General features: G+C 44.1%; 1 protein-coding gene across 7 annotated transcripts in view; it reads right to left on the bottom strand.

Annotated features, from left to right (window-relative positions):
- The window catches only part of LOC135242884 (hemicentin-1-like), a 43,675-nt gene extending 31,672 nt beyond the window's left edge, over positions 1 to 12,003 (bottom strand). For 5 of the 7 annotated variants that reach the window (XR_010326495.1, XR_010326497.1, XR_010326496.1 and 2 more), the window contains exons 1-6: positions 11,649 to 11,850; positions 10,743 to 11,018; positions 10,162 to 10,491; positions 6,044 to 6,319; positions 5,464 to 5,793; positions 570 to 830 (exon numbers count right to left, since the gene is read on the bottom strand). Coding sequence is in view for 3 of the 7 variants with exons in the window: in XM_064314170.1 (XP_064170240.1) it covers positions 570 to 830; positions 5,464 to 5,793; positions 6,044 to 6,319; positions 10,162 to 10,491; positions 10,743 to 11,018; positions 11,649 to 11,706 (1,531 nt within the window). In the remaining 4 variants the exon portion in view is untranslated. Of the gene's footprint in view, positions 320 to 569; positions 831 to 5,463; positions 5,794 to 6,043; positions 6,320 to 10,161; positions 10,492 to 10,742; positions 11,019 to 11,648 lie in introns of all 7 variants that reach the window. The other 2 variants (XM_064314169.1, XM_064314172.1) reach the window with 2 other exon arrangements.
- Positions 12,004 to 12,283: the final 280 nt, after the last annotated feature.

The following is a 12,283-nucleotide window of genomic DNA, read 5'->3' as shown; positions in this document are numbered from 1 at the left end:
GTGATGTTGAGGGGATCAGATTTATATGAAGGCGGGGGTTGTGGCCCTTCAGGTCCCAGTTCCAGCACTGCCACACAGCTGTACTGCACTCCATCATCATCGCGGGAGGGTGTGATCAGGAGGGTAGAGGAAACATTCACTGGAGTCTTAGTGAGAGCATCGTAGGTTTGATTCTCCAATGTTTCCCCTTTGTACCACTTCACAGTAAGGTACTGAACAGGAGCAATGTCCTGGACCTCACACTGCAGCTGGTACTGTTCCCCCTCCAGCATTGGGCCTGCATGGTTCACAGCACTGATGGAGACACTGTCTGGAGGCTCTGCAGAGGAGATAATGTTTTAGTCTGACTAATATTTATAATTAGGTTATTCATTATGAGTGCTGAAATCTGATTATTTGAGAAACTCAATGTCAATCCTAAAAAGAGTTTTGTCTCTTCAGCAGCAGACAGACAAAGCAGACCTCACTATGAGGTCCTACTGCTGGCTCAACTGAGATCAACACAGGAGAAAAGCTAAAGCCTCTTCAGGCTAATGGAGGCCTAGATCATCTCTATGAGGAGAACTTACTGTACACTGTAATGTTGAGATCTTTAGCACACTGATCAGGTTCTCCATTGATTAGAAAGTTCCCGAAGCATTTAGGTCTTATCTCCCAGTCTGTCAGGGTCTCCAAACTCCAGGTGACAAACTGGACGTCTGTTACCATGACATCTCCCTCTGAAGCCTCCCAGCCGATTCCCTCATGAACTCCTGAAAGAGTGCAGTTCACCGATACAGGATCTCCATATCTCACCACCAACGTGGAAGGCTCCATTTTGAGTGGGCAGACTGAAAAAAATTAAATAGGGCTTTGTTCTAGGATCAGAGATATACAATAACATTTGCAATGCATGTCATGTACTGTATGTATTGTATAAATAATTTCATATGTGGGGGGGGGTAAATCCCTGCTAGTAGTGTTGTATTACTCGAGACCTGGATGGTGTTGGTCTTGTATCGAACTCGACTGCATTTTTACTCAGTCTTGATTCATTTGATGAGGACTGGGAACTTCCCCGCAAAACCAGCTGAGACCATTAGTACATAGGAAAAAAAGAATTTGATCCGTCCCATAAGAAGCCACCAACGACTGCCTTAAAGGGGATTTTCACTTTATAACACTTCTGGGGTCATTTTCACACCTACCCGGGCTTTTGTGTGCACCCCAGACAGTTTTTAGGTTGCTTGCTTCAATATTTAGATATTTAGACATACCCGTGTAAGCAACCCCCCTCTCCCCCCATCCAATAGAAGCCCATCCAACATCACACTCCACTCCACGTTAGACTCATTGTAAACACATGTCCCTGCTTCTCATGACTGATATTGTCCTTCTAATGAATGTGTCGCCCTTCATTATTCAATTAGTTATTTCATTTTAAATGTCGAACGTTAGAAACAAAGATCAATTTTTTTAGCGCAAGTCCACATAGTAGTTTGGTTTATCTAAATATATATATATTGTATAATATATAAGAGTGCAGCTGCACCCCCCTACCCACACACCCCGAGCTCCACAGAGACCACACCATTCTCCTCGTCCTCCTTTCCCCCCACGCCACCCCAGCACCCCACACACTGAGCACCAGCCCAGCCCCCCAACAGAGCCCCTGTACAGCAGCAGCCCCAAAGCTATGCTGCGACCCTGTCATAACCCCCTCCTCCAGTCAGTCAGCAAGACTACACTGCATGGGACAAGAATCCAATTGAATCCCTACATACTGAATTCTTCAGAAATATCTTGCAAATACAAAGGAAAACACCTGACAACGCATGTAGGGCAAAATTATGCCAATTCCCATTGGTAATAAATATACAAAACAGAGCTCTAAAATTCTGGATACATCTCAAATCAAGTCCCAATGACACGCTACAATCTAAAGCAATCCCCTTCTCTTCTCCTTATACACCAGATCGCTTGGCCCTGTAATCTCTGCCCATGGCTTGTCCTATCACTCCTATACCGACGACACGCAACTCTTTCTCTCCTTCTCCCCATCGGACACACAGGTCCCTGCCCACATCTCCGCTTGCCTGAGGGACATCCAGAGCTGGATAGACAATCACCACCTGAAGCTCAACCCGGGAAAGATGGAGCTAATCTTTATTCCTGCTCTATCCTCTCCCCTCCTCGATTTTTCCATTTCCCTAGGGGACACCTTAGTGACATCATCACCCTGTGCCAAGAATCTCGGAGTGGTGATGGACAACAGGTTGTCCCTCTCCAAGAACATCGCAGCAGTAAATCGGGCATGCAGATTTTTCCTGTATAACATCCGGAGAATCCGCCCCTTTCTCACCACCTACTCAACCCAGCTCCTGGTCCAAGCAATAGTTCTATCCTGCCTGGACTACTGCAACTCTCTTCTGGCTGGACTACCGGCATCTGCCACCAGATCCCTGCAACTCATTCAGAATGCTGCAGCTTGTCTGGTCTTCAACCTCCCCAGACACTCCCACGTCACTCCCCTGCTCACTGCCCTTCACTGGCTGCCTGTTATAGCTCGCATCAAATTTAAAACATTGGTCCTAGCATACCAGGCAGTCAAGGGATCAGCCCCAGCATACCTCCACAAGATATTCAAACCCTACATGCCAGCCAGATCCCTCCGTTCTGCTACCTCAGGACGCCTGGCACCTCCCCCTCTTCGCTCCTGCACTTCCAGAACACATCTCCTGTCTGTTCTGGCCCCATGATGGTTGAATGACCTCCCCGTGGAGGTCAGAACAGCTGAGACACTGACCCATTTCAAACAACGACTGAAGACTCACCTCTTCAGGCTGCACCTCTCCCCATCCCTCCCTACCTCCCTGTAATCTCTTAAATGACTGTAAGCTTAGGGTTGTAACTAGGTAGCTGTTTCGTAGGTGACTTAGTTAATGCACCTGTCTTAACTACTGCTTGTATTTTTTCCATAGACTGCGTTGTTGCTGTTCTCGTTGTGTTAGTGTTAATCAGTTTAACCTTCAGGGTCCGAGTTGAACTATGCGGTTGTTCCCTGCACTTGGACCGGTACTTCTCTCTAGGGTTTTCGTCATACTTGTTCCTGGTTATGGTTATACACTTTGTTGTACGTCGCTCTGGATAAGAGCGTCTGCCAAATGTCTATAATGTAAAGCGATAAAAATCCCAAGAACTGAACCCAGAAGAGAGTCCCCTCAGTCAGCTGGTACTGAAGCTTACTAATTCTATAACCCAAACTAACCTGCATCACGCTCAGACCAGTACTGCTTACCAGCCGCAAATCAGAATAACCCAAATTATGCAACAAACAAAAAATTTGTATTTGGAACATTGGGATAAAGAAACCAAAACACAAAGTCGACTAAATTGCTATCGAACCCTGAAAAAAGACTATACTCCAGCAGAGTATCTCTTCTCTGTCAGAGATACAAAGCAGAGACGGATCCTGACCAAATACAGACTCAGTGACCACACCCTTGAAATTGAAAAAGGCAGACACAAAAATTCATGGTTACCAAAAGAAAAACAAATATGTGGTCACTGTAAGACAGGAGAGGTTGAGACAGAGATGCACTTCCTCCTAAACTGTACAAAATATACAAATATTAGAAAAATATATAACCACAAATTTTCAGAAATTATAAAAAACTTCCATTCTTTATCAAAGAATGAAAAATGTGTAGCCCTATTAGGACAAGGACCAACAGCCCCAATTGCGGCTCAATATGTCTTAGCTTGCCATAACCTGAGGGACACTGAGTGACCATCCTACATAATTATAATTATCTATTTATTTATTTATTTTATTTTATTATTATTATTATTATTATTTTTTTTTTTTTTTTCTTTAAATACTTGTGCCGATTGAACATTCATATTGTTATTGTTCTATTTATTTATTATTTTTTTTAAAAAATAGAACGTTCATTATTAGTATTCCACTGTAAATATGTATTTTGAATTGATTTATGATGCTTTGGCAATATGTACCTATGTATTTCCTGCCAATAAAGCAATTTGAATTTGAATTTGAGAAAGAGAGTTAGACAGAGGCAGACAGAGAGAGAGAGAGAGAGAGGGAGAGAGAGAGAGGAGAGATGAAAGGGAGGCTTTCCACAAACGAACAGCAGAGCGCCGCATCGAATCCGCAGCGCGTTTCAGGTTCTAATGACCCACAGAAGGGAAACCAATCAGGGGGAGGCGGAGAGGGAGGCCGGCCACCACGCCGTGAAAGACGAAACGTCGCCACGGTTTCCACCGGCGCTCCTGAGCTCCGCCCGGTGCGGTGTAATTGGGTCTTGATGTGGCGGCTCAAGTCTCACGCAAGAGATAAAAGCTCCCGTGAATTCTGAGATCAGGTGTTGTCAAATGCAGCAGTGAGACACTGTGCAGAACAAAAGGCTTTTAATTTGTTTTGTTTTACTAGGATTACTGTACAATAACAGCACCAAGGCCAAAGCACAGTGCCTGCTAGTCACACAGAGTTCCTCAGCCACGTTTTAGGCCTGCAATTTGTTTTTTTTAACAGGAAGTCATCATTTTTTCCAGGGTTTCAGCACAATGCGGCGCCAGTACAGAGATTTGTCATGCTAAATGCTACAATCTGCTGTAAGCTACTGTGTACTAAATGCTACAGTATGCTGTATTCTACAGTCTACTTATGTTCCAGTCTGCTAGAGTATGCTAAATGCTACAGTCCGCTATATGCTAAATGCTACCATATGCTAAATGCTACAGCATGCTAAATGCAGAAAGGCTAATGTACAGTTTGTAGCTAAAACACCTCCCCTTCTCTGGCCTTCCCCACCAGAGCAGAACAAAAACTGCACATTTAAAGTCCGAGATCTTCATCTTTAGCGAAGCCGCACTGAACTTAATCACCGTCTCAGTCCAGTCGAGCTGAATTAATTCAGCGCGGTTCAATTACAGCTGTGGTGGTAATTAAATGAATGCTGGGATTTCAGACCAACAGCAGAGAGAGAGAGAGAGAGAGAGAGAGAGAGAGAGAGAGAGAGGATTATTGTTATTATTACTGTTATTGTTGTTGCTGCTTGTTTTATTTTTTCTTTATTATTTTTCTTCTTTGTTGTGAGGAGAGGACCAGGAGTGCTCAGGAAGGGGGTTCCCCAGGGCAGAGCAGTCTAATGCGACCTCTTGCCCCTCTGCCACCTCCAAGGTCTCATTAATAAAACTGTAGAAGAAGGGGGGGGGGGGGTCTGAGGGGAGAGATAGGGACCAAAAGATCATGAACACCCCCACCCCCACCCCCCCGCTCAGATCAGACACCACAGCCTGAGTTTTCACAGATAACGGTGTGTCCTGCTCTGAACCTCATCTTAATTTATAACTTAAGTTATAATAAGTTACCCTCATTTCACAGAAAATATAGGCCAGTATACAAGACTCACAGTCATGTTAGACAGAGTGATACAGGAGGTGTAGACACAACTGACTCACATTTCACAGTGATGTTGAGGGGATCAGATTTATATGAAGGCGGGGGTTGTGGTCCTTCAGGTCCCAGTTCCAGCTCTGCCACACAGCTGTACTGAGCTCCATCATCAGCGCTGGTGGGTGTGATCAGGAGGGTAGAGGAAACATTCACTGGAGTCTTAGTGAGAGCATCATAGGAGGTTTGAGTCTCCAATGTTTCCCCTTTGTACCACTTCACAGTGAGGTACTGAACAGGAGCGATGTTCTGGACCTCACACTGCAGCTGGTACTGTTCCCCCTCCAGCATTGGGCCTGCGTGGTTCACAGCACTGATGGAGACACTGTCTGGAGGCTCTGCAGAGGAGATAATGTTTTATTCTGACTAATATTTATAATTAGGTTATTCATTATGAGTGCTGAAATCGGATTATTTGAGAAACTCAATGTCAATCCTAAAAAGAGTTTTGTCTCTTCAGCAGCAGACAGACAAAGCAGACCTCACTATGAGGTCCTACTGCTGGCTCAACTGAGATCAACACAGGAGAAAAGCTAAAGCCTCTTCAGGCTAATGGAGGCCTAGATCATCTCTATGAGGAGAACTTACTGTACACTGTAATTTTGAGCTTTTTCTCACACTGAAAAAGATAGTCTGGACCGGTCTGAAAGTTGGCAAAGCATTTAGGTCTTGTCTCCCAGTCTGTCAGGGTCTCCAAACTCCAGGAGACAAACTGGACGTCTGATACCATGTCAACAGATCCCTCTGAAGCCTCCCAGCCAATTCCCTCATGATCTCCTGAAATAGTGCAGTTCACCGATACTGGATCTCCATATCTCACCACCACTGTGGAAGGCTGGATCATCAGTGGACATTCACTAGTATCTGTTAAAATATGAAAAGGAAGGATTGTAACTGAGGACTTCCTCAGGACTTCATTACCTTCAGTAATCCGGACAGGAAGTGGCCAGTTCTTAACTGGAGTTTAATTACTAATGACTGCTGAAATTTTTATTTGTAACATACAACAGTATGAGGGACAAAAAAAGGAGAAAAGGAATCCCTTCTCTCCGTACATTCACTTCCTGTTACACGTGTAACTTTATTTCCTGCAGTATACACATGCCTCAGCGTGGTTCCCAGGTACCTGCCTATTTTGTACCCGTGTTTAACTTCTTTATTACACCGTTTCCCACTTACTACACCTGCAGGACAGGAACAGGTTCTTCGATGAAAATACCTGCGCACATGATGCATTAAAATGTATTAAACTGTATAATGTATAAATAAATAAATACATACATACATACAAAGTAGTCCATGACACATTCTTCCAACAGAGATTTTTGAATCTAGAGACAACTGCACCTAATGTCCAATACCAGCATCATCTGTTAGACAAGAGCTTTAAAATAATGAATTATTCTTCATTACATAAATGTGATATTATGCTGTATGTATACCACAGGCAAACACTAGCAGTTAGAATACAGAAAGATAAAGTGAGCTTGGAAGCAGAGTTAGTACTCTGAAGTACATGCTTCTGTATAAGAGTGTAAATGATACAGATTACAATTACAGATCAAGTGAGCTTGTTTGTATTTCTTTCTTGGTTCTTGTTTTAGCCCACTACACTAGCTCCACGGGAAGACATCATCACACTTTAGTTCATTTTTAATTCCATTTTAACATTGACTCCCTAACCAAGAATGACACCATGCCCCACCAAAGCAAAAAAAGCCTTACAAATAAGAGCAACTGAACATTAGTAAAGTGACCCCAACATACATACACACACACACACACACGCATGCACGCACACACACACACACGCATGCACGCACGCACGCACACATTCTGTTGAAGCTGGCAATTTAAGAGTAACTGTGATTCATTTTCCATAAATGGGTCAACATTAGCTAAGAAGCTGGGTTATCGTCGCTAGCTTGCTATTATGAAGCTGGGCTGTGGATGTTAGCTAGCTATCGGTATGTGTACTTATTTGTTTTTAAATCATTTTAAAAGAGTTATTTATTGCAATGCTTATTCAAATAATTTTCAAGAAAATTACTTTCTGGGAACTGGAATCAAAATGTTCAATCACACACAAGTGGTATTTGATTATTTCCAATAATAGTTCCTTTTTTAAATATTTGTGGTATTATTTTGTAAATATTTGTTACTTTTCCAAAGCATCATTAAATGTATATTTGCTCCAGGTCTGGCGATGCAGTCAAAAGACAATGAGATTTAAATAAAGTGATGTAGGAACATAGACATTGGGACATGCATGCAACAGGAAAGCACTGACTTACAGGGAACTTCAATCTCCAGTATATGGCTGGCTGTTCCATAGGTGTTCTTGGCTGTGAGGGTGTACTGCCCGCCTTGTCTCTTGGTCAGTTGTGTGGAACTGTTGAACTCTGATTGGCCTCTGTACCATGTGACCATGGGAGAGGGGTTCCCCTCAGCTCTACAGGAGACTAAAGTATCCAGAGATTCACCCTCCCTCAGCTTCACATGGTCCGGGCACTCTGTAATGTACTACAACTCATCACCTCTCATCGTGCAACCACCTGTCCACTTGACCCCATCCCATCTACAGTTCTCCAATCCATTTCCAGCAAGATCCTTCCCAATCTGTCCTCCATTATTAATTCCTCTCTTTCCTCTGGTCATGTTCCCTCTGATTTTAAGATGGCTCGTGTTACCCCACTTCTCAAAAAACCCACCTCAGACCCCTCCGATGTAATGAATTATCGACCAGTATCACTTCTACCCTTTCTGTCCAAAACCCTTGAACGAGCAGTTCTTAAACAACTAACCTCTTTTCTCCATCAGAACAACCTGCTAGACCCTCACCAGTCTGGCTTCCGATCCGGGCACTCAACAGAGACTGTGCTCCTGGCTCTGACGGAGGCACTTGCCACTGCAAGAGCCTCACGCCTCTCCTCTGTACTGATCCTTCTTGACCTGTCTGCACCCTTCGACATGGTCAACCATAAAATACTCCTCTCCACCTTGGCTGGGATGGGCATTGCTGGGACTGCCCTGTCTTGGTTCGCTTCCTATCTTGCAGATAGGTCCTACCAGGTCACCTGGAAGGGGTCTGCCTCTGCTTCTCATCCCCTTGTTACAGGAGTGCCGCAGGGATCTGTACTGGGTCCTTTGCTGTTCTCCTTATACACCAAATCTCTTGGTTCAGTTATTAATTCACATGGCTTCTCCTATCATTGTTATGCAGATGACACGCAACTCTTCTTTTCTTTCCCCCCCTCGGCCACACAGATCGATAAGATATCTTCCTGCCTGGCTGACATCTCCACCTGGATGGCCAGCCACCGTCTGAAGCTCAACCTCAACAAAACTGAGCTGCTCTTCTTCCCATGCAAGACCTCCTTACTACGTGAGCTCTCAATCACGGTTGATGGCACCACAGTGACTGCCTCTGACTCTGCCAAGAGCTTGGGGGTGGTCTTGGATGACCAACTGGACCTCAAGGAGCACATCAAGGCAATATCACGGTCCTGCAGATTCCTTCTGTACAACATGAGAAGGATTCGACCATACCTGACGACGCACTCCACCCAGCTGCTCGTCCAGGCTACGGTGACCTCTCGCCTTGATTACTGTAACTCTCTCCTTGCAAGCCTGCCAGCTTGTGCCATACAGCCACTACAGATGATTCAGAATGCCGCTGCCCGACTCATCTACAACCTTCCCAAATTCTCCCACGTCACCCCTCTGCTGCGATCACTCCATTGGCTACCGGTTGCTGCCAGGACACTGCACTGCAGCCAACAGGACAGCCCCCATCTTCTTGCAGGACATGATTCGATCCTATGTCCCTGCTCGACCACTCCACTCTGCGGCAGCAGGGCGCCTTGTAACCCCTCCCACCCGACCAAAGGGATCACAGAGCTTCTCCATCCTAGCTCCCCAGTGGTGGAACGAACTCCCCGTCCCTCTCCGAACCTCCCCCTCACTACCCATCTTCCGCCGTGGCCTGAAGACTCATCTCTTCAGACTATACCTAGACTAACCACCACCACGCTGTATATAAATCCCCCCCCCCTCCTTTTTCATGACACTTGTTACATGTTGCCCCATACCAGCACTTTTTGGTAATTTGTATTTGTCCCAATACTGTAGCTTATTCTTCTGCGTAGTTGGCTTTGCAGAGGTTAGGTCTGAATAGTGTTCACTGTGTGAACTAAACTGTGTTCTTGGCTAGAAATAGCTGTACAAAATAAGTATTGTATCTTACTGAACCTGTGTTTAGTAGTTGTCTATGACCATGAAATGCACTTTTTGTACGTCGCTTTGGATAAAAGCGTCTGCCAAAAAATGTAATGTAATGTAATGTAATCCTGGGTTTATCTGCAGGTACAGAATATCACAGAAAGAGGGCAATAGAGCCACAGAATGACTTTGCTGGGGCTTCCACTGTCACATACTGTATTTCACACAACCACACCTCCAATAACATGCCAAAACTATGCAATAACCAGAGTCACAGTGATGCTGGTGGTGTAGATGCAACTGATAGACTCACGGTACACAGTGATGTTAAGGGGATCAGATTTATGTGAAGGCGGGGGTTGTGGTCCTTCAGGTCCTGGTTCCAGCTCACACTAATTGCATATGCATCAGGGATTTTAATGACATAAACCACTGTGATAGACTAATTGTGATGTTGATGGTACAGACAGTGCTGATAGACTCACAGTGCACAATGATGTTGAAGGGATCAGATTTCACTTCAGGGGGGGGTTGTGGTCCTTCAGGTCCCAGTTCCAGCTCTGCCACACAGCTGTACTGCGCTCCATCATCAGCACCGATGGGTGTGATCAGGAGGGTAGAGGAAACATTCACTGGAGTCTTAGTGAGAGCATCATAGGAGGTTTGATTCTCCAATGTTTCCCCTTTGTACCACTTCACAGTGAGGTACTGAACAGGAGCGATGTTCTGGACCTCACACTGCAGCTGGTACTGTTCCCCCTCCAGCATTGGGCCTGCGTGGTTCACAGCACTGATGGAGACACTGTCTGGAGGCTCTGCAGAGGAGATAATGTTTTAGTCTGACTAATATTTATAATTAGGTTATTCATTATGAGTGCTGAAATCTGATTATTTGAGAAACTCAATGTCAATCCTAAAAAGAGTTTTATCTCTTCAGCAGCAGACAGACAAAAGCAGACCTCACTATGAGGTCCTACTGCTGGCTCAACTGCGATCAACACAGGAGAAAAGCTAAAGCCTCTTCAGGCTAATGGAGGCCTAGATCATCTCTATGAGGAGAACTTACTGTACACTGTAATGTTGAGCTTTTTCTCACACTGAAAACCAGAGTCTGGACCGGTCAGAAAGTTTCCGAAGCATCTAGGTCTTATCTCCCAGTCTGTCAGGGTCTCCAAACTCCAGGTGACAAACTGGACGTCTGATACCATGCCAACAGATCCCTCTGAAGCCTCCCAGCCAATTCCCTCATAATATCCTAGAACAGTGCAGTTCACCGATACTGGATCTCCATATCTCACCACCACTGTGGAAGGCTGGATCATCAGTGGACATTCACTAGTATCTGTTAAAATATGAAAAGGAAGGATTGTAACTGAGGACTTCCTCAGGACTTCATTACCTTCAGTAATCAGGACAGGAAGTGGCCAGTTCTTAACTGTTTAGATTTACTAATGACTGCTGAAATTTTTATTTGTAACATACAACAGTATGAGGGACAAAAAAAGGAGAAAAGGAATCCCTAAATTAACGCATGCATGGAAGCATACAATCAGAGATTCTTGTGCATGGATACTTCGTATTTTTTCAACAGTTTATTTAGAAAATTAGTTTAGGGAAGCAGGTGGTACAAACCTTAAACATCTTAAATCTTTTTAAGTAACCGACCGCACACGCCGTCAGTTAAAAATTAATACAGTAACAAATAAACAAAACCTGTGGTAGGCGATTCTCCAGATGAGGGGGGGAAAAAATGAAGTGGTCCAACAAATTCCATCTGACACAAATCATCAGTTGGGGAAATTGTCATACATTTTCACAATAGTTTGGAACCCTCGGTTTTACAGCTGCACTACTGTCTTGCTCCAAAGCCACGCTGTGGGTTTAATTTAGTAATTCATTAAAAGTAAGAATTAGGCTACAGCTTTGTAATCAACAACAAAAAAAGTGTAAAAGACGCCCCCAAATAACTTACCGTGTACCCCAAAGAAGAGGAGTCCAAGCAAAATCCGCATTAAGGCGCCCCCACACATTTGGCTGCTGAGATTTGGAAATTCAAATGGGGAGAGTTTCAACTCGAATCCAACAAGACTAGAACAGACCGGCCCCGTCCTTTCATTCGTCGGTGTTAAAATGACCCTCCAGTCACGCGCCTGGTTTTGTCTTTGGAACTATCAGGTGGGAGTGGACACGCGTTTGCTTTTTTGGCATGCCTTTGCCCCTGTGAGTGCGGAGCGATGAGTCTAACAAATTCTAATGAACCAAATCTCACTGGAAGGGGGTGAACACAAAATGGATCAAGAGGGTCATGGAAGGCTGCCAGTTGTACACACACAGGGGCGGACACCAGTTTTATGGAGAAAAATATAGCTTTATTTAACAATAGGTTAAATAAAGCTTAAGTAGAAGTAGAAGTAGAAAGGTCATATTTTTATATTTATATTTCATATTTAGTTATAAACCACTTCAACATGTGGATATATATATATATATATATATATATATACACACAGAACATAACTGGAAGTAATATTTCAAATAAAATAAATAAATGAAAAATAAATAAATCAAATTAATGAACGAAAACAATAATAAAGTGCACATACTCTA

The sequence above is a fragment of the Anguilla rostrata genome, chromosome 17 (genome assembly GCF_018555375.3).
Source record: "Anguilla rostrata isolate EN2019 chromosome 17, ASM1855537v3, whole genome shotgun sequence".
Classification (NCBI taxonomy): Eukaryota; Metazoa; Chordata; class Actinopteri; order Anguilliformes; family Anguillidae; genus Anguilla; species Anguilla rostrata.
This window is presented reverse-complemented; position numbering and strand designations above follow the sequence as displayed.